General features: G+C 37.5%; 1 protein-coding gene across 5 annotated transcripts in view; it reads right to left on the reverse strand.

Annotated features, from left to right (window-relative positions):
• Positions 1–1,087: 1,087 nt before the first annotated feature.
• The window catches only part of FBXL4 (F-box and leucine rich repeat protein 4), a 59,685-nt gene continuing 36,876 nt past the window's right edge, over positions 1,088–23,896 (reverse strand). For 2 of the 5 annotated variants that reach the window (XM_084513864.1, XM_084513863.1), the window contains exons 7-9: positions 15,037–15,108; positions 13,588–13,900; positions 1,088–6,010 (exon numbers count right to left, since the gene is read on the reverse strand). In XM_084513864.1, coding sequence (XP_084369990.1) covers positions 5,847–6,010; positions 13,588–13,900; positions 15,037–15,108 — 549 coding nt within the window. In that variant the 3' untranslated portion in view covers positions 1,088–5,846. The remainder of the gene's footprint in view (positions 6,011–13,587; positions 13,901–15,036; positions 15,109–23,896) is intronic. The other 3 variants (XR_014691235.1, XR_014691236.1, XM_084513865.1) reach the window with 3 other exon arrangements.

Raw genomic sequence — 23,896 nt, forward strand, 5'->3', positions numbered from 1 at the left:
AGACTCCACAACTGCTTTGCGCCAGCACTCAGTCAACTGCACAGCAAAGTAGTTCCTGATGCTTCAACAGAACCTCCTGCATGTCAGTTTGTGCCCACTGCCTCTTGTCCTGGCACTGAGAACCCCTGGAAAGAGCCTAACTCCCTTGACTTATTCCCCTCTATCAGATTCTCCTATCACACAAGCCTTCTCTTCCCCAGAGTCTTCTTTTTATCTTTGTTTTTACTTCAAAAGTACAGTTAATGTCCTCAGAAAGGACAAACTGCAAAAAAAAGTGAACTAAATCTTGCATACATCTGTGTATGTTTTCTAGGAAAAAATGCAGTTGGGCAGTGGTAGATGAAGAATAGTTTTAGGTAGCTAGGTAGACATTAGGAACTATGGCACAAGCATGTATACAAAACAGTAATATCTGTGTCTTAATACTGAATCTTGACCTAGAAATGTAAGTATGTGACATTTTACAGGAAACTAAATTCCTGGGAAAGGTAACTGCTGATCTAGAACAATGAATGCACCTTCTTCATTGTCCATAAATAGGTCTGGTCACGTTTCCACAAATTTCCATACCAACTGCCTCAAAAGTCCCATTTGCTTCTTTTTCTCAACTTTCTTGGCATTTGGCATTTCTTTAGTATCTGAGGAAAAGTGTGGTGTTTTTGTTTGTTTTTTAATATTTGCATTATTTGCTTGTTTTGCTAAAAAGGGAACAAAACATGCAAGAGAAAAACTTCATTCCTCACAAAGGATCCTCTCCAACTTAGGATGTCTTATGACAGGCATCATTCTTAAATCAAATCAAACTAGAGCTACACAAATCAAACAAAAATAATACTTTATCCATTAGCTAAAAAGATAAATACTACCGTCTGCTACTATTGAGGCTGAATCTTCTTAAAAAGAGCCACATCTTGCCAAGGCCCTTCTTTGAAGATCATAAGGCCCTTCACACACAAGACTTATGACTCAATCCCTCCTGATGTTAGCTATCACAACTTGTCCCATGTGTGGTAGTATTTAATTAAAAGCCCTTCTTGGACTTCATTGCCAACTAAGAAATCTGAAATGACAGAAATTAACATCTCAGTGAAAGCAGTGAAAGACAAACTTTTATTTTGGAAAAATGTTGACCATGTCTAACATAGCATGTACAAATGCATTAAACCAGGAATCTTTCGCTTAGTAATATCAAAAGCTACAACTTACGGAATCATTGCAAGAGAGTAATAATGAACATGTAAATCAATACATAAAGCCACCCCCAAGCTCCATATAATAAAATGCTACATTTTATCTAGTTTTTGTAAATTTAGTAGTCCTGCAGATGCAATATGGGAAATATATCCCATAAGATGCAATAAGTACACACAGTAAGAACCAGGACCAAACACACAATTTTTTCAAATGCACAGTGGGTATCATTGCTGATGACAGGAGAACAGTTAAAGTAGTCATAGGTTTAATTATAGCAATATGAAAGATTATCAAAATAAATGCAATACATTAATTCTGTTTTCCACTTAATTCCGTGCATTCATAGAATTATACATATAGCCGGTTAGATACATGAAATTTTAAAATAGAGAAAGGAGATGCATTTCAATTTAATAAAAAAAAAAAAAAAAAGACAAAAAAGACACTACAGGCATTGGCAAGGGACTTGGGGCAGAAGCAGATCCTGGAATTAAAAAAGAAAATACTTTTTAAGTTGTCAACATCTCTGATTTATTTCTTTCTGGATAGATTTTAGAAGGTTTTGACATTCGGGGATGGATGTTGTTCCAGTCTTGTTTTTCACTATTCCAAGGCAGGGAGTACAACACTGTATGGAATTAATCTCCGTCTGGTATTCCAAAGAAAAGTATCTAACCTGAGCTAAAATCACAGCTTCTGCAGTCTCCACAGGGGCTCTCCAGAAAATCATTCATTCTACTTTCCTTAAATATCTATCTTAGAAGAAGATTAATAGCTCTCTTGAGGTGCCCAGATTCCTCCCATAAACCAAACGTCTCTCAGACAGCCAGCACTCAGCAAGATGAATTCCACTCAGTGTACCATGATTGCTGGACATCTTACATTTGGAAAAGTTGGCATGAGAGCCGTAAGGAAACGATCAGGCAACAAATAGAATGTTTGTTGTTGTTTGTTTGTTTGTTTTTTCTGAAATTTGGATATCTAAGTACATGGGTATCATAAGGTTCAAACTCCTATGTGAACCGTTCTTCTAAAGTCAAGCTCAGTAACGTACTTAATTGAGTGCATAATTTAAACAAAAGAAGCCCATCCATATCCAGAGAGATATCTAGACTAGTCAGACAATTCTGGATTATGTGCACTATTGAATTAAAACCTTTGAGAGTTAGGAAGATTTTAACTGCTAAAATTTTTGTATTAACTTTTTAAATGACCAGAATAATGAATGCCGTATCTCCTGATGTGACAGCCCATGCCAACTTCATATATATAGTACAGAAATCCCCCTTAAGTTGAAGAACAGGAGAACTTCAGAACAAGACACTTTTTTTTTCCCCAGGCATTTTAGCAATTTTTTATTTTTATTTTTTAACATTCACCAAAGCACATCTTTTACCATGCTTCAGAAAGATTGATGAGATCAAAGGACAAGGTAAGAAAAATGGAATATCCTTAAAAGCAGGATTTAGATAATGTGACAGAGGGATGGTCGACTGTTGGAGAAGATGACCCGATTCCAAAATAATTAAACTCCTCTGATTGATTTGGCATCATTCATTTTGGATTAAGTGAAACTAGAACAAGTTTCCCTCTATATGACTGCTTCACATGGAGAGTCTCCACAGTAGTTATCGGACTTTGCATTCGCACTCTACCATACCCTGTAATATCTTCCACGTGCAGACAAACAAAAGGCACTGTGGCAAAGCAACACAGGAAATACCAGGCACCTAATGGCCAGGCTTTTCCTGTTGCACAGATGGAGAGGGACTCAGTTTCTGTGTACAGTAAAACAATGTTTTAAAAACACAACTGCTACAAAACACCTTTGCTATTATGATTACTTCACAAAAATAACTGATACATGAAAACCTTTGAGATTTATACATAGAGTATATATACACACACAACGTGTATATACATACATGTATGTATAAATGATATATATGCACATCTAAGTATAAAATAACTAAAAATACAGTGACCTATTCTTGCTTCATTGTAACATATAAGGAAGGTCTAAAACTATTTTATTTTTTTTATTAGAGATATCAGAAATGTAAAATCTGGTCTTTCCTTGCTTTGCTGGAAGACTTCTTGCCGGTATAAAGCCTTAGCTAAAAGAGCTTTTAACTCACTGATTGAAGGTTAAGGTGTACAAGTACAGATGAAAGTATTCCCCAATTATTTCTCAACTATATGACTTTATTACATTATCAATAGCTAAGTTTTAAATGGTCCAAATAAAGAACAGACTTCAATTTATCTTTCAAGATAAAATAGAACGTTTCTGACAAAAACCAACTTCAAAAAGAAGACACAACATAAAGAAAAAAATAGTATGAACAAAATGTCAATTTAAACCTCCTTTATACTACCTAAAAAGCAACAGAGAACAAAATCCTTTACACATACATGATTACAAAAACACTTAACTTGATTCACTGATGCTGAATAGTAGGGACACTCTACTATTTACCTAGTTTACCAGTATGAAGGCACAACGGATATAACTTCATCCACATCCCATTCTATTTACATTGGAAAACAAGGAAGATCTCTAAGAAAGAAGGAGATAAAACAGATGCACCCTGAGAAGTAAAATTTCTCAACAAAAACATTTGTTTTAAAATACTGTTCTTTGTAAACTCCTGTTATCTGAACCTGTGTTTTCCTACAATGCTTAATAATGCTTAATATTCAGTTACAATGAAAAATATTACTTGTAGATAAAAAAAACATCAAAAGTTAAGTTCCCAGAAAAAATAAATCAATCCAAACCTGATGGAAACAAATGAAGTCTCAACACAGAATCATGCCAAAGCTGACATCTGTCAGTGGGGAAAAAAATATCTGAATTTAAAGATCTCTAACAATGTCCAGTTTAATAAAAATGGAATGGCATAATATAGCTGGAAATCCCATAGTGCCATCTGTATAGAGCAAAAAAAAAATCAGAAAGCTAACTGTGTATGTCCATCTTCAGATCTGGAATTCCCAAAAGATTCTGTAAAATTAAAAAAAAAATCAGAAGAAAAAGGTCTTCCTATAAAATCAGATAGATGTTTCGTAGATGTTTCATGACATGGTTTATAAAGTATTGGCACCTGCACAAAGAGTTCATAGTGTTCATTCAGGAGTCAGAGATTGTCGAATCTGTAACATTTCGTAGCAGTCCTCTACTAGTGGATGGGTTTTTACCGCATAAATTGAAGTATTCTTTGCCAGGGATCTTCAGTGCAATAATGCATTTCTGCCAGACAAAATATTTTCCCTCTTCTTCCAGTAGGTAATAAGTGCCATCGTGACAGTAATGGTGGAGCCAATATCAAATGACAGGCTGCATGTCATGGTCCATATTCATCAACAATTGCTAGAAAAGGTAAAACACTAAACTCTCTCTGTACATAGCAACATACTCTAGCCATGGTATTAAAGAAGAAAGAGAAAAGCTTCATCCAAGTAAGTACAAAAAGTAAAAAAAAATCTTTATAATTTGTCCATCAACACAGTTTTCCTTCTTCAGCAGCTAAACAGTATTAAAGAGAGAGCGCAACAGTACTTGGAGCTATCACCTCTTGGAAAACAAACAAACAAAACAAATACAATACCTTATATTAGTAAGTCACTAAATCATATTTGCCCTTGTTTCAGAACCACTGTATTTTCATTGCTGTTTTACTGAACAAAGATGCTTGTTCTTATACTTGATAGCAGATTTGATTTCAGCGCAAGAGACAGTTGCTAATACATTATCTCAAGTATTAATATGTTTTTTAAAATGGTACTTGACATGATAAACAGATGTATCACAAACCAACAGTCTTCACCATGACAGAAATTTGAAAAGAAAATTGCTGTGGAGTTTTCTACACACCATCAGTTATGACACTAAGTACCTGGCTCAAACTTTATATCCAATATCAAGAAGCAGCTCGCAATTTTCTCTCTCGTTTCTGCTATAAGTTCAGGTGGAAGGTTCTTGCTTTTATCTGTTGTGTCGTTTAGGCTGGACTGTAAAACATCACTACATCTATTTCAGATGGAGGAAGGGAGAAAAATGTATCAGATACAGTTCATTGCCAAAAAAAGGAAGAAGACAAAGTGTCTCTTCAATCCATTCTTACAGAAGCTTAAGCAGTTTTTCAAATAAAAAAATTTCTAGGCCTGATCATAAGATCTTATGCTGCAGAACAAACTAAAATGCTACAGTATGTGCGTATGTATATCTGTAAACATTTATATATACATACACACATGTACATATATATATACACATAAAAGGAAGCACCCATATTTTTCTTACTGCTAAATATTCAACATTTTCTTTTATCTAGATATTAACACAGTCTACTGTCTATAACACCCTATAAAGGGATATTTAAGATGTTTTTCATTTTCTTGTCATTAAAACCACACACATGGCAAGTATTTAAAAACATGCAATGCCATAAATTAACAGGATAAACAATTATTAGGTACAATATCAACTCTAAGAAATGCATAATATACTTAAACGTATTTTACCCATTTGTGCAGATATTTAATACTCTCCACTATTTCATAGGGAATTTATACTCTTCTTAAAAAAGTCAGCACAAATTCACAGGAAATAACTGTCAAACGAATTCCATAGCAGCATATGTAGTGAGTCACTGGGTGAAACTCTTTTTTATGAACACGTTAGGGAAGTTGGCATTCAGTTCTAGGACAACTCTATTATCAATCTGTGAACAGAAGGACACATCAAGTAAAGAAAGATCTTTACAAGACTCCAGCAATTTTCTTAAAGATGCAGGGCTTACCATCCTTGTCCCTGTTTGAAAACAAAAAAGAAAGAAAACAAATAGCAAAGTTAATCTTTTTTTTTTTTTTTTAAAGCTGCTAATACTACATCATGAAAAAAAAAAAACATTAACACTGTGTTACACTAGATTTTTTTTTCCAATTAGATTTCAAATTAAAAACTTCTCAGAGCCTGTCTTTGCAAGTTTTATTTTTTGTTTGTTTTGTTTTTTGTTTGTTTGTTTTGCTTTTAAGAAGCCTGTTACGTTTTCTTAACTCAGCTGCTCAAGTCCACTACTTTATCCTTAGGAGAGATGTTGCAACTTCAAGAGCAGTTCCTAACTACAGAAGCTGACCAAAAGTATCCAAACCCACAAGATCCAGGATCTAGATGCTAGGCTTTGGCCACAAGCAAAATTGTATGCTACACTCATGTCCTTGATTCATCATCAACCGTTCATGTTCTGGTGACTCCAACGACTGGCACAGTACACACTATTATGGGCTATTCCCATTATAAATAAATTAGCAAGGCTTTTAGGACTCTAGATTGAGTATTATACCCAGAAGCATGCAAGAGCAATTCAAGTACTATCTGTCTTTCCTGTATATAGGATATGTATAGGATACCTGTAACAGAAAACACACTAAAAACATGACCATAGTGACTGAACTATTAAGTTTCACATTGGGTCAGGTCAAGCACTGGATTCAGTCAGAAATAAATATATTATATAGAAAAACACATAAGCCTGGAACCTCTGCAGTTGATGGAAATCTAGTCAGCATAGTTAATGCAGCACACAATTCATTTGGCTGGGGTATGACTCAGTTGCCTGTGAAGTGCCTGGTGCCACCTGGGATTCCTTAGACCATGCAGGATGTCCACACACAGCTGGCAGACAGGTCACAGGACCGACAGGAGATCCATGTCTTACTCAAACAGCTAGCAGCCAGGAAGGTTACTCTGGGCAAGTGAATCTAGCCTAGATGTCTATAGTGGGCTACACTGCTCATCAAGGTCATCCAACATGACTGTAGACATCTATTGGTAGATAAATCAATCTACACAGCTCTGTCTTGAACTGAATTTCACCCCACAAAGCCGTCCAGTCTAGTATCTTGTCTTTGGCAGGACCAATAATGCTTATAGCAAAACCAACAAAAATAGATGCAACAACAGATTTTTAAAGTAGCTGTTCACTGGTAGATACTCTTAACTGACAAATTATTGATTTAGAGATTTCTGAAGCTACCTTACCTTTCATGAATGCTACTACTACTTTTCTGAACTCATGTATATTTATGGCCCCTCCACTAGTTCTACAGCTCAACCGTATTTGGTGTTGAAAAAAGGAAGTCAGCTTTAAACCCACTGTGTGTGAATTACAATAATTAAGGGGCAATAAAATAAAGAAGTAGTGACAGCATTCACTTTTCACTTTTTCAAAATCATTCATAAGCTTGATGGAACTGTTTTCCTCTTCCTTCGTTATTAGTTTACTAAGTATCATAGCCCCATTTTGCAAGCCTTCAGTCTTAAATTCTTCAGCTTTATGTTTTTCTGTCTTGTATGCCTGTGTGTTATCGGCAAGCTCTGGTACAGCATTATTCATCCCTTTGCCTGGACTACTCAAACAGATCAGACAGCACCTGTCACAGTACGGACACTGGGTGAACACAGCAGTGACTGAACTTCGATGAGCAAAAAGACAAAGCATTCTTGGCCTCTGCTGTCCTTTCTCTGAAGCACAGACTCTAAGACAAAAGACTGGTAAGTTATAAAAGCAGAATAAGCTAGGTGAAGGCTTTTAAAAGTCCAGTCCTCTATGGGCTGGATCAGTATTCACCACAACCTCCAATGAATTCTAGGTTTGAAAGACATAACCATCCTCATATGGATGGAGCTCTCCTTCAAAATACTGTAACATTCCTCATATCCACTGATTCTTTAGTATGGTTGCAACCAGTTTACACAAAAGATAATCCTACTGTTTCGTAGCTTCTAACCTATGCAAAAGATAGTGCCATGTTTGTAAACCTTCACTCCTCTAGTGAAGACTTTAGTGAAGAGGCTGATTAATGTGACAAATCACGCACCATAAGAAAGATCTCAACAGTCTTGTGTTTGAGCTCCTTTACAATTGCTGCATAAATACGATCTAGTCCTAACAATTTATTATTGTTCAATGTATTGATTTGTTCAAAAGCCTCCTCTGTTGGCATTCCAATTTAAGACAGTTTTCCAGGCTAATCTCCTGGAAAGAAAGAGTTTGATGGCAGCCAACTTGATCCCCCTTGCAGTGACTGGAGGCAACAACAGTTTTCCTGGAAAGGCCTTCTCCTATCTAAGTGGCCAGATCAAATCTTGATCATCTACCAGTCTCCGCAATTTTCCCATAAACTTCTTGTAACACATGTGAAATACATTTTCAGCATTTACCTTTCGCCATCGGTTCCTTAATATCTCATTTCTGCCTTACTGTGATGATGTTTTACTTCCTAGAATTCATTTCCCTGTTTTCCTTCTTTGAACAGGTCTCATTTCCAGAAAGATGCCTCATTTTTTAGTGATCTTCTGTACTCCTCCGCATAAACAAGGGGGTGTCTAATTGTGCTTTTCACTTCTTTTATGATAGGTTCTCAGATTAGAAGTTTTGGGACATCACTTGATGTCATTTGTAAACAGGTTTTGCTATCATGCCTCTGTATTTTACCTTATCTACATTATTATATATATATATTATATACATTACCTTGTTTTGATACAGAGGTATCAAAACTTATTATTATTGTAATTTTTAACTCTCTTGTTATTACACAATCTGTCACCACAATGGTCAACTGGCTGATGTAACAATCCCTATTGCCACACGCAAATTCTGTGATATGCTTCAGTTACATATTTACCTGACCATAATTTTACCATAGTACCACAGCCCTACCAGAAGGGCCAGCTCTACCATTCCAACTGAAACTCTACGAGCATTATGCTACTCATCTTTCCACCAACCCTCAAAATTGATACTGCAATTATCTGAACTTTGACAGTTGTCCTGTGGTTTCATTTAAGACAAAGACTTTTTAATGTATTTGTAACTGAAATAGGTCATTTAAATTACATGCTTTACTGCACCTCTTCCTTTTTTCCTCCTCAGACTTCAAAAAAAAAAAAAATGTGTTAGGAAAGACCTTTTCCAAAGCTAAAAAGGCCAACCCGGTTGGTGTTTGTATATTCACAGCACAGGATTAGCAAACATCATCCATGGTATTACTCTGATTATACAATGTACAATTAGTGATACATACATTTCTCTAAAGCACATCCAAAATCATGGCAGAAGTGTGAATAATATGACACTTTTTTTTGTCTTTCAGAAATTGACAACATATAATGCTAGTTACCTACATAACACATTCTGGTTTAGTTTGGAGGCTTTTAGACCTTTGCTATTTACTAAAATATTTCCTACATGAACTAATTACCTATTTCTCAAAGTAAATACATAATCAGTGTATTAAAATCCACTATTTAATTTTGTTGTTCAGTTTATTCTCAAGAAAAAAGTTCTCCGGTATCCTCTTCATTAAAGGCACTGACTGATGATTTGTTTCTTAGAAGAGTTATTTAATTTATATCTATCATATATAAAGCTATAGAAGTACCACCTCTGGAAACTGTCAGAGCCCTAGTTTCTAGGGCAAAGGGTATTGCTACACAAATTACAATAAAGATGAATATTTAAGTAAAAAAAGACGTGCCTTGAGTAATTTCATTTAAAAATACACTCATAATAAGCTTTCAACAGGATACATGTGAAAAAGCTTCCAACTGTTATTGAAAAAGAATACATATTTTTCTTGGCTAAAGAAGTAGAGATCATGGAAATAACTAGCACTATTCCCCCCCCCAAAAAACTTATTTTCTCCCCTAGACCAGCCAGATTAGCCTTTTATTCTTTACGTTTTATTCAATTTATTGCACACCCTTTGAATTCTAAACTTCAACATGCTGCACATTTTCATGTTTGAATTGACTAACTATGTGTTGATGCTCTCAAGAGAAAGCTGAAGATTTTGACAGCTGGCAAGGGGGCAGTTGGGTTTTCTGTTGCTCAGGAAGGTGTGGGAGGTGTTGGTATGTAGACAGGAGTACATGAATTCTGCGGTAACAAGGGTGTCTACTTTTTATTACTCTTTTTGTGCAGGACAGACAGTTAAGATTGCTGGGGAGCAAGGTTAGCATGACTTATTCTCCATCCTTGACAGCAGCCGGTAGCCCCACAGCAACATAACTAACTGAGCAGCTAACACAGCATACAATAAAAGCTTTCAGCATTGCCAGGTTGTCTCCTGTCTTGTCATGAGGTTCCCACTTCAAGATCCATAGCACTGGACAACGTACTGCATCACTACAAAGCAGTCAGATGATCACAGATGGAACATTCTACTGCTGGGTGGACATCCTCAAGCAAACAATGAATAGGAGAATATTCCCTGTATAACCCACTGTGTCAGTTCATGGAAAAGATACGGGCATAGAATATTTGTAAGCAGGCAGCTCAGTATGTAATGGGTAAAAAAAAAAAAAAAAACACCTCAGAACTTAAAAACTGAAGAAGGCACACCCTCATGTACTTAGTGACACACTTAATATCATACTTGCTCTTCCAAGCTGTACTATAAATACTGCAGATATGGATCCAAACCATGATTTTTAACAGAAGTTTACTTTCTCAAGCATGATTTACACACCATTACACCATTTAAACACAACTACCCATCAAATAACACTTCATACAAGCCAATAATTTTATGCAGCCCTTAGAAACTGGAAACTTCCATCTTCTATGAAGTCCACTGATTTAGGAACAAGGGAATTACCAAGCAATAATGGAAAGACTAAGGAAAGGACAGATAGTTAGCAAGCTGCAGGACCTGCCACCTGAAAACAGCATCCAGTGCACATGCAACATTGATTTTGTAATACTAAAATGTAAGATATACAATTCAACAAGCTTTCTTTCAGAGCCTTAGATTTCCTTCAGTCCTGAAAATATTGTGGTTGTAAATATTGTGTAACTGAAACAAGAAATTTTCCCTGCCAAGTTTGTAAGTTCTACCAACTGCAGAGAAATACCAACAAAGTATTGACTGTGATGGTGACTATACTATAAAGGTAAGACATTTTGATCCTTACTTATCTAAGTCCCTGTTTTACACAGTGTTACTGAGAAAAAAAATAAGCTCCCTCACCACATGCACTGCTAACCTAGCAGCAATAGTTCTATGCCCCTCACAATGCAGGTATAAGCCAGCCATTTCTTTACTTGGGAATGACAAAGGATATAAAAGAGTACCTCACGTTCTTTCACATCATAGAGAAGACCTGCTGTTCAAGGTTAGTCTTGCAAAGTTGAGAACTGACCTCAGGCCTCTAACGGCTTAAGATCTGTTGTCACACTTCTATTATAAGCTATATAAATGCTTCATATGATTTTGTCCTTTTAAAGAAGGCTTGTCTGACATCAGCAGCCAAAAGTTAGAGTACAGAGATTTATTTTCTCAGTACTCTTGCGCTCTAAGAGGCTAGGTCTTTGGTTCAGACAGAGACTTCTGCATTTGTATTTGAACAGCTGGCAATTCTACTTCCAGATGACCCAAGCAAGGTTGTGATTCTACGTGGCAACTCCTTTGAACCACAGACTGTAATGGGTCCCATATTCAAAGACGTAAAGATGGTTTCCTTACTGTTGCCAAAATAGCTGGGTCACTCCACATATACTGTATCACCTTGTACTGACTTATTTATAGCAGAAGAGTCTTTCTTCTCTACTAAGTATTGCTCTACAGGGAGAAAGAGTTCTGGGAATGGATACTGAGGTTTTTGGTAACATTGTAGATGATTCAACTGGATGTCCTTTGCAGAGCACCCTTCTTAACCCAACATGCAGTCTCACCAGGAAAAGTGGATTTGTAGTTAACCTGACTCAGTAAATGCTGGTAAACACTCAGGGAATGGAACAAAATTCCTTTTCCATGTTCACACATTTTTCTACAAAAACATCAACGAGGCATTAAACTGAATTCAAATGTGAACTCAAATGTTAAAGGAGAAGCGTGGCAACAAACCTTCAGTACTGGCAGAGAAGCAGCAGAACCAGCAGCCTATCTGCAGGCTTAACACAACTGAGCTATTCATTCGGCAGCCTCTGGTGTAGTGAAAAGGTCAGACCGATTTGTGGGCAGACAACACCATTGTAACAGAAATGCATGTAAGTGGGTGGTCAGGAGAACATACATGTTTATGAAAGACCGTATTCACTATGCCTTCTGGAAACTTTTCGTGTCTGACTCGGGAAAGGTACCCTTGATAATCTAGCTACAAAGTAGATTCCCTTAAATACAAGCAAAAACACATTGCCACCTGCAAACCTATGCATTAAGCCAGAACAGTATGTAGCACCAGGTGGAGTTATATTTTTATCCGTTCATTCTCCTTTGCCTTCTCCTTTTCTGTTGTTCAGAAGGTGAGTCTCATTTAGAGATAAGTAAAATTGCATTTCATAGTAAGTGTTTACTATCTATATTGTGGGAACAATATGAAGCCTTTTTTTTTTTTTAAATGAGAAATAGTGATAGCCTTAAACTTGCTTGGAACATTGAGTAGAGGGCTCTGTTTCTCCACAGCATCACTCTCAACCTAAACATAATACTTCCACATTACAACTATTATTAAAAATATGCAGTGTGGTTACTTTCTTCCCGTTAATATTTTACATCTTTGTTTTTCAACTAACCCTGTGAAAGTAAGTCAGTAAAAGGATGAATAAATTTTCTACCACTGCTATCCTACACTATTTTAAAATTCCACCACAGACAGAATAAATTCAGTATCATGAAAAAAATATAATTCTCAAAGTCCTTACTCAGGAATACCAAGAATATTTGGATTTACCAAAATATTTTTAGCTATAGAATCTGCAGAAAATGAGAAAATTAAGATTCACTGTGTTTTTTGCCCCTCATCACTTCTTTCCCACCCTACAGAAAAGTCCATTTTAAGTTTTGTTATTAATTACTTCTTTTCCTCTTCAATAAGACAAACTCCTTCCCTGGTAAAAAGTGACAAACACTCTTAACACTGCTCAGTATATCTGTCTTATGCAAAAGCAGAAATCTGTTTATTAGTCACAGACTCCCACTATAAATATACTTTGTCACATTTCACAGGAATAAAATAAAACAACAAAAGCAGAAACAAGAAGAAATTGAAGAACTTCTGAGAGTCAAAAGTCAAAAGATCTCAGTTAAATATACTGGTGAACGTGAAACTAGAAGTTGTTGAAAGAAGTCCACGACATTTTCAGTGTAAGCAATTAACGCTAAAAAATCAAATTACACAGTTGGTATAAATCCGCTGGATTTTGTGTCAGAAGCTCACTGCAGTAATACTTCCATCCCTTTATTTTCATATGATAAGCCAAATTTTTAAGAAAGATTTATTTTAAAATGTCTAGAAGGCAATTTTGTCATATGGACTCCTTTTTAACTCTAAGGCTTTTGAGAGACAGTGAAATTTATACCAATATTCCTACATTTTCTTACCCAATATATCTAGCTGCCGTAAATGAGTACAGTTAGCTGCAAGCTCTTCAATGTCTGTGTCACACACAGACCTGTTGGCCGTAAGAAAGAGCTTTTGTAAGTTCGGGAGTTTACGTGCAAGGTTTGCAAAACAGCCTGTACTGCTCTGTAATGTAGGACACCAGCCAAGATCAAGTTCTTCCAAAAGCTGGCAGCCTGAAGCCAGTTCTGCTATTCCACTTTCAGTTATGTTTTTACATCTCCACAGATCCAGACTGCGAAGTTTTTTACATTTTGCTCCCATCATGCTTGCTATAAGATCATAGTCTTCAATCTGCAAGGAAAACAAACACTTTGTCATATATACCATCCTTCCAGACATACATAGGTGTTTCAAGACTTGCTTGCTAACACACCTACAGATCTGTCTTAAGCATTTGACATTTCTAAAGAGCTCGGAAAATTATTCATTGTACAGTGAGGTCTACTTTTATATAAGACAAAAATAAATTTTCTATCAACCCCCAGACATACATGCTTTTAAATTCACTTGCTACTAAGGAACAGTGAAAATGCAGTTACAAGTTCATTTCCTTTGAAGGCACCTTTTTTTTTTTTCCTTCAAAAATGATTAAAATTGTCTTTATGATCATAGGCATTGCAACCATAAGGACACATGCATTAAAGTACTCTATTTCCATTCTAAGTTGATCATTTGCTGCAGCTCCTTATGGAAGCAAAGTTCTACATGCAGAAGGAATGAAATCTACTATCAGAAAACACAATTTAGTCATGCTGCCTTATTCCTCTGTCCACAAGTCAAAGCTTGGAAGGTTTGCCAATTCTGCTTTGTCGTTTGCTTCTCAACTACAAGGAAGGTCCACAAAGTTTCCCTGATGAGTTATCAGATGTGCTTATCACAGAGACAGCAGCAAGTTAAATTCCACTGCACACAGTTCTGGCATGCACATGTGATACAGCTCAGATGATTCCCCTACAGTAATTGCTGTGTTCTTTCTTAAAAGAAAAACGTGCACCCAGCCAAGTCTATAACTCAAATAACTTCTGTTGAAATCATTTCTTGTGTTTACAACTGTAGTATCACACACCAGAGTGGACCAGTCAGAAATGATGATTTAGTCTGAATGTAAAAGATAACTTAATTATTGGTTTTTGGAAAGGAAAAGTATATGTAAATGTATATAAACATATAAAAAATGCCCCAAAGTTTATAAAGAGGCTAAAGAACAATGGAAAAAACCTAACAAGCTAGACTTTAGGCCCACTAAACTGACACACAATCTTTAGATATACAACTAAGTCATGTTCATCTTGGACCTTTCAGAAGTTTGAAAACTGACATAACATCAGCCCAGCGTTTAACCTATCTTTGTGAGGCATAAATCCAGGTCGAGTTTCAAAGCCAGTGTGTGCACACATACACGCCCACAGAGAGGTCTAACTACTCACCATGACGCAGCTGCCCAGGCTGAGGTGCTGAAGCTCCGAGCAGAAGTTCAGGATACTAAGCAGGGCTGTTTGCTGCCACAGGGGAACACATCAGAAGGAAATATGGAAAGCGAAACAAAGAGAAGAGGTCAATTAGGCATTAAAGGCTGTCACTGCATTTCCTGAAATACAGCTCAAAACTCTGTTACAGACACCACAAATGCCACTTAATGAATCCCTAGGTACTCTACCCATTGATTGGCTTAAAGTAATGGTAATCATTACAAACCTTTACGCGAGTCACTTTGGATGTGGTTTTGCATTGCCCTAAAGATACCTACACACCCCTGACCTATCCATTCATTTCCCACAGGGAAGCTGCTGAAGAAGTGTGGCAAGTTCAAATAACAGGCGAGGCCAGACCCAAACCAGAGAGGGCTGGTGACATGCCAGCAGAACAGCAGAGCCTCTGACATTCGCTGATGGGCCGCAGCCTGATGGAACTGCCAATAGAGCTGTGCAGCATCAGGACGGAGCTGGTGACTTTAATGTCAAAGGAGTCTCCGTGCTGACAAGGACGCTGACAACCATTGAGCACCTGTCACTACCAGCATGCAGGCTGAAACAGATATAATGTGTACTTTACAGTCATGTTTCTGCCATTTAATGTGGCCATTCTTTTCAGAAAGTATTGCACATTACTCAGCCTGAAATTATACTGGAATGCCAGATGCATCTTACAAGATGTTAAATACATGGCTATTCTGTTCCATGACAAGAGAAACTTCACAGGTTTTTTTATTTGTGTTTCTAAGAGAAAAGATTCCTCTGCGTTGTCTGTAGCCATATTTTGTTTTGTAGTGTGAAACATACTCCAGTGCAAAAAAGAACACAGCCTGGGATTCATATCACAAATAACTGTGCATCATAAGATTTCGTGAGCTTGAAAACTGCAACAAGTTTCACAACACATCAATGATTTAAGTCTGTGGATACTTTCAGGATACACAGTAGTTCCTCACAGGAAAAAAAAAAAACAAAACAGAATACATAGGACAAAATAACTGCTAATAAGCAGAATTCCTACAGGAACACTAGTCAACAATACTTGTACGCATGTGTAGTATAGCTTATATTTATGTTTAAGCTTGCTTGTTTTCAGAAATTTTAAGTAAAATACTTAGTTCTAAGTTATATTCTAACGAAACTCATCACAAATGGGACCTTTTGTCGTGGCACTATAAGGAGCTATCTGATGTCTTGCACTGAAAGGCTGGCAGACAGGGACACGGTGTGGAGTACTCCTGGAGATCATTTCAGACATCTAATTTAGGCACCTCCAGGGACCAATTAGAAACACCCAACACTTAACTTGTATGGAACCTCAGCCTCCAGCTTGGCCTTCTGAGATTTGATTTCCCAAAGGCAGCCTAAAAGTAGAGGGTATGAATAAGCCTTCCTCACAAACATCTTTGCAAAGGTCTTACAAACCATTGTCTGCCTGCTCGCTCGACTTTCATTTGTTTTTAAAGAAAAAGGTAGACTAGGGAATTAAACATAAAAGCATTTAAAAGTCATTATAAAAGAGAGAACACTTTAAAGCTAGAAAATGTGTAAATATCCAAAACATTTTAAGTACTTATTAAGCAAGTGCTTTATTTGGAGCATTAAACCTGAGTAAATGAGAGACTCCAATAAGAGGAGACATACCCTTTACCTCAGTGAAAGCTATCAGCTTCAGAACCGACTCAGATGCTCAAATTGAAAATGAAATCCCCACGCCCATCTCTACAAACCTGAAATATCAGAGCTAGATAAATCAGTCCGACTGCACACCCAATTCTAAACAGGACTTCTGCAGGAATTCTGGTGACTCCAGAGGAAAACTGAACACCTTGATGGTATTCCACATTTTTCAGCAATGGTTTCTACAGTGGAATTTAAACATTGGCCTGAAAGGATAGGAAGCAGCAATACCTTTCCTTAACTGACACAAACAGCTCAGAAGTGAATAGACACTGAGCAGTCTGTAGTATGTAAGATCAACTCCATAATTCCTCTCCTTCAGAGAAGGGTGAAAAAAATAGGAAGATTGGTATTCATAGTTGTCTTGATCAGACAACTGAGCTGACGTGCTAATTTGAACACAAATTTGGTGTCTCTCTCGGAATAGCTTTTTTAGTTCCTCTAGTATGAGAGGGTTCTTTTGGTACACACTGAGTTCACATTTGCAAAAGTCTTTTCACAACTTATACCTAAAAGCATTATTTTTTGAACAGACATTTAAAATAAACAGAGACCAGTATTTAAACAAGCACTAGGAACGTGGGCAAGAAGAAAGCTTGGTGGAATACCAAGGCATACTGCCACACAGCATGCCAAGTCTAGCCAAATAGTAAACAACTGTTTACTCCACATTAACTATACTAGGTACATTAATTCCTCTTCTGGGATGCATACATGCCCCCACACAAGAAATCAGACTTCCTTCAGAAGCCATGTCTATTCTTTTGTAACTGAGGTGGTTTTTTGCATATGTCAAGAAAAAAAACACCTCTCTTTGAGTACGCCTAGCCAAGATGCAATCGAGAATCCAGATGCTAAAGGACATCAAAATAACAGGAGAGGATGGCAACTCACAGAATCCACATGCACTGTATGTGAGACAACTATACCATGGTAATAACCTGTGCCTGTTTCAAGCCACCTGTCCATAAAATTCATCCCTCCAATTTGCCTTCAATACAAGCTGAGTGGTAACACTTGTATGTACGCAAAGGAGAAGAGCAAAGCAATCTGACCTTGAAGCTGCAATGCAGGCCAAACCCCAGATGTCAGAGTGCTTTCTAAGAGGAGCAGAGAGGTACCTAAACTCTAGATCAGCAAGTTTCAACTGGAGAAAATCCAATTTCACTTTCTCAGCCAAGCACTGGCAGTCAAAGAGTCCCCATGTAACACTTCATACTCAAGCCTAGTAGCCAAGACATGTATAGTCGGGAGACTTAAGTTTTCCCTGGAGAGAAGGTAAGGCTTGCCTTTGTGCCTGCTCCCCTCCATGCACGCTCAAACTATGGAAAGAAAAGCATGGACATGTAAAAAATCTAAGAATTACTTTTTATTTTTGGAGTAATTTTCATCCTACCCTCAGTGGTAGGAATTTCTTCTACCACACAGGCCAAAGCAGTAACTACTGAATAAATGAGATGATGGTGCAAACAGCAGGAAAAGGGGCTCAAAGCAGATACAGTATGATGCCCTATCCTATCATCCATTCCCAGGAATGGAGGTGCTTTCAGATGATAGAAACATACACAGCTGAGACTGCACAATTTGCTTTATGAGAGACAACTGACATCAAGCTGCACAGAAGGATATGATACTGCTGCTAAACACAGACTTACAGAACAGATTACAGAAATATTTTAGGGCCTGACAGTTGGTTCTAAACCCCAGAAAATGGAAGCAGACTGCCTGAAGAGTCTCTAAACTCTTTAAGAACAAACATCTGTCAGAAAGGACATCAACAGAGTTCGTAATGCCTTTGACAAGGGGAGAGAGGAGATTACCTTTTGAAATCCTAACTTATTCCATGTGAGAAAGGTGAGAGTTCTGCCCAAACGTGAAGTCTTCCACTTTGTAATACAGGCTAGCCTGGAAGACATTTATGTGCTACGTATACATCAATTGGATAGCTGACAATGGATTAACTTGCATCCTACTTGTCTTTGTAAAGACCTCAGACATCACATGTATGTTCTGACCTGCAAGTTGGTTTGAACAAACAACCCATCAATGGAGAAAGTGAATACTGGTGTCAGAGTAATACACTTGGCAAGACTGAATCCTGAGTGAACTTTTTCAGCATTTTCTGCATTCATTAGCCTGCCAGAAGTGAAAATTATTTCTGATGTCAGTATGATAAGGAAAGCATCCAACAGAGAGCTTGAATTTAATATCCTTTCAATCTGAACCCTCTCCCTCTTCTGTCTGTGGTAACTTGGCTCAGCTGTGAAAGACACATCAAGTATCGGACCATTTCTTCATTGCAATTTTATTGACAAGTAGTCCAAGACAAAAGACATAAGATTTTTAAAAATACAAGCGATGGGTATCATAGAATGGTTGTACTATAACAGAAAGTGTGAAGACAAGTATAATACAATGTGCTTCTGGTAGGTTAATATAAGAACTATAGAAAAACAATCAAGTTTCACTTTTAAGTAAAGCCTGCACCTTTTTATAAACTATGTATAAACTATGGAAAAAAGTCTTAGGCTACTTTTAATTTTTTATTTTATTTTTTTGTGATGGGAATAAAAAAAATAGACTTTTTCACCACAGCCTACTCAAAAGAACTGTGTCCGACATAGGTTGGGAACTCTTGCAGTCCCTCAATGGAGGGACCACAACAATTTGAAAGCTTAAATCTTTCACAGGAATTTTATTCTCCTGCAGTTTCCTCTTTTTTTTTTTTCCTCCATGAGGTGAATGATGACAGGAAGAAACCCCAAGATCTGTCCTCCTTCATATTGCAGCTTTCTCTCCTTACTACAAGGAATGCATCCTCCATTCTTTAAACTAGGCTTCCCTTGCTTCCTATGTTTTTAATCACAGAAATACTGGTTCTCCAGCTAACTACCTGTCCTAGAAAAACTTCAAATTAGGCAAGACATTTTTAACATTAAAAATTCAGCTTGGGGTAGAAAAAAAGACTAATTCCACCCCTCCATAATTGCATTGTATGAAAGGACAAAGTTGTATTATTTTTTCCTTATTGTTCCCAAGTGATGATCTCATCTCTAGCACTCCCCAGCCCCATGCCCCCAACCCTGATGCTCTCACTTACGTTCCAGTAGTTATATAACATTAGTTGCAGGCAGGTGTCAGATAACATGCCTGTATTTGCAAGCTCACCACAACAAGAATATTGCATTTTTCCACAGCAGCATAGAATTAATATAACAGCATTCCTAAAGACCACGATTTCGTCTCTCATATTTCAGTTACTTATCTCTCTTTTAAAAATGGATCTTGAAGAGTCCTTGCAGTGAGTTGCCTTTGCATATAAATTTATGAGGTTGTTATATTTAATAACAGGTTCTATCACACTGTTTTCCCATGTTTCTAGGTAGCATTTTAACATAGATGAGCAGAGGATGAGGAAAGTACTGTTCAAAACATTTGCTTTTAGGGTAAAATTAGGGTATTTAGGACTGTATTAGCCAGTTGTACCAGCTAACATTTAGACAACTTTATTCTGCAGTCACTTTTTCATAAGGCAAACAGAAAATCATCAAAAGATTTCTTCAGGTAACTAGTAAAGAATTATGGAACCCCAAATACCCAGTACCCAAGCAACAGCTGTCACATGCTGTTTGTGTACAGTTCAAATTCACATTTCTCAACACATTTAGCTGGGAAAATTGATACAGCAATTAGATGTTTACTATAGGACATCAAACAGACATCATACATGGGATACTAAGCAGTTATATTTTGGAAGGCTATTTATCTGAGAACACCTGACAACATTATTCTATTTAATAAGAATTAATAACCTGAGTGAAAATCCAAGACAGAAAACCCAACCCTGCCTGAATGAGGAGGGTAAGTGCCTCAAGCGGACAAGGAAGAGGTAACTCTGCAGAGTACTCTTAACCATCGTGTCTTCCTAATAAAAAATCAAAGTCAACGTTCTGTTCCTTAAAATTTTAGGATCTGAGAAACAGATGAAAAGGAGAACTGGAGACCTACAGACTAAGGTGAGGCCAGTGGAATCTACCATGTGTCTCAGCCCTTCAGTTGCATCCGTATTCTCAGAAGTCAATCCTTCAAAATATTGTCAGAACTGCACAAGAAGGTTCCTTTAGTCATGATCTAGGCAGGAGCTTTCCTCATGTTCCCCAAAGGTTTAAGTTTACATACATGTGCCACCCCAAACCTCAAGAAAAGCAACAAAAATGAGACATATTGCTTTGTTACCAACCAAATTTACCTGTTTCATCTACAAGAACGAACATCCAACATTACCTTTTAATGTGAACATCCTAAGTGCCTCTTTCTGGGCAGTTACATTTCCATCATTGTTACTATCCTCAGATTACAAGTCAAACTATTCAGAGGTGAAGGACGGAAAAACAGAATAAGGAAGGTGGCTATTAGAGCAAAGCATCAGACCTCAAGCGATGGCTAGAAACACAATGCATGGTGCAGCATCTGGAAGGCCTCTCTCCTCCCGTGGGACCAGTGCTCTCGCACATGGCTGGCAGGTGGAGCTTTCCTGCCATCACGGGCTGTCCTCAGAAAGCCAAAGGCTTCAGGTTTTGGTGCTTGATGTTTTAAGATTTCAAAAGTTCCAAGAGTAAAAACCTCAAAGCTAAGGAAATGAAGAAAATCCTTTGTAAATTGTGCTGGGAAGGCAGTCCTGTGGTGCACCCTGTGCAGAGCCCAAAGGCAGAGAAGGAACACGCTTTACCTGGGGGCAGCCCAAAGGCCGGGCTGGCAGCACGTATCTCCTTCATCCAGTGCTGGGGAAATGAGCAGCTCCTGCCACTGAGATAAAGACCTGACACAGACAGGACCAGTAACTCTCTTCCTAAAAGGAATGTCCTGAACTGTCCTCCTTCATATGGCAGCTTTCTCTCCTTTCTACAAGCTGTCATATATAACTCTTGCCAAAATGTTTCAGAAAATGAACATAATTACTTCTAACTTCAGTGAAAACTAATCAAGACACTTAATGAAATGTTAACTCAGTTTTGGGACTTCTAGAAACATCTTAGTGAATATAGTAACTGCTGTGTGTTCCTGCATAAAATGGAGAAAAATAATCTCAATGGCAGCATATCGCTGAGTTCACATTTTAAACTACAGCTACTACTACAGATGACTACAGTATCTTTGGAATAGCAATTTATTTCCGTATGTGAAATTGGATTAAAGGCAATTCTAATAAGACTCCTCACAAGACAAACAAAAACAAAGATCCCGCAAGAAGGAACGAAAGGTTTAGAGAGACAATGTGTGTGTTCATAACCACAGGTCAGGCATTGGTTTAACCAGTTAGGAAAAGAAAAAGAATAATTAGACAGTTATACAGTGTTAGCTTTGGTTTTCAGGAAGTTTTTACACCTGCTGGATTCCCAGAAAGCACTCATTTGCAGACTACATCTATGATTTTGTGTTCTATCAATAACCCTCAGCATCTTCTTTTTGACAGAAAGGAAGAATCTTGGGTCAGTACATGAACAGTCAAGAGCACGCTAAAGACAACGTACTGTTTCTCTAAATAAAACCGGATCTAGAAGCCTAGTGAAACTATTCAAGTTGTTCGCTTTCTTTTGGTTTCATTTATTTTCACTTTCCTAAATGTTGCTTTTCAATTACTCATGGTACAAGCTGAAAACAGCAAGGAGTCATAGCCAAATCAGAATGAAATGATAGCCAGATTTGTTTTAGGGAACTGAATGGCTTAAGCATAAGCTAACTTGTCTCATTTTACGACCAAACAAGGAAAGGAGGAGGTGACCTCTTTTACAAGGTAGTTCCTCTGGCCTTTGGGAAGAACAAGATTCTCATATGGTCCCAAACAGAGTAAATACACTGAAAATCTCTAGTCATTTAGCTCACAAAAACACTGGAAACTCTTAAACAACCTTTTCTTGGCAATCCTTTTTTCCCAGATAAAAAGGTTGAACTTTATAACTAACTGACCTTCCTGAAGCACAGAAAAGTTTGTATTAAGTTACAGTACTGCAAGTAGACTGCCTGTGTAGAGTGCCCCATGTGTACCACACATACCAGAGAACCTCAGTCTTCAGTATGTGTATCTCCTTACCACAGACAAAGCACTATTACATAAGTTCTAAAGATGGGAATTGTGTGGCATACAGAAACTGTGCATCTTGCAATGGGCCATTACCCCAGTCACAGATCAGGAGACCGAAGCTCATGTATTAAGTCCACAGCTAGACCCAACAGCACCAAGTCACCAAACCACAGTATGGTGAACATTGGAAGGGATTTCTGGTGACCCGCATCAGATAGCCTCTCCAAACAGACTGAAAGAATTGGCTTCTACACTTGCTGACAGTCTCTTCAAGGCCTTAACTGATGTCTGCAGAAGGAGATAACCATCCAGCCCACCGCTTATTATCACTATCACTGGTGTACTAATATCTTCTGGATAGAGACACCAACAGACAATTTCCATTTACAGATTCAAAAACATTTTCCTCTACAATATAAGCTGGCATTAGAACTGAAAGCCTGAAGCATCCATCAGCTATCTTCTTGGAAGACACAGCATGAAGAAGAACATAAGAGTGAGAACAGGAAAACATTTGTTAAAAATCAACTTAGGGTAGCTGCCCTACCTCCCTACCTCCCCACCTCCCCCGTCTTTTTTTTTTGTTTTTAAGCTTACTCTGTACTTTGAACTACTGGACTGTTTTTGAGATCATGAAGTAACTTGTCAGCAATACAACTTGTCTCCAAAACTTTGATGGTTTTATACAGACATAATATGAACACCATATGAGCATCAGTTAAGAGAAGAGAGGGAGTATATGGAAATGAAATTGGAATTAATTTTATTGTTGAGTGCAGATAAAGCCTTTCAAAAGTCAAACCACTTGTCTCCTTAAAAATACGCATAACATTATTTGTGAGATAGGATTCAGGATGTACAGGGGCATCTTTCTGTTCTCTACAGCTATTTGTTAGTGCCAGGGACACAGTAACACTGCAATTACTGAATTAGGTCAGGGAAAGTAATAGTCTCTGTAGCTGATTCAATTACCGTATTTTGATTTCACTTCATTTGGTCAAATTATGCCCTCACTTACGTCTGCAGATCTGTTTTACACCTTCATCCTTCCCT

Source organism: Aythya ferina (genome assembly GCF_964211825.1).
Source record: "Aythya ferina genome assembly, chromosome: 3".
Taxonomy (NCBI): domain Eukaryota; kingdom Metazoa; phylum Chordata; class Aves; order Anseriformes; family Anatidae; genus Aythya; species Aythya ferina.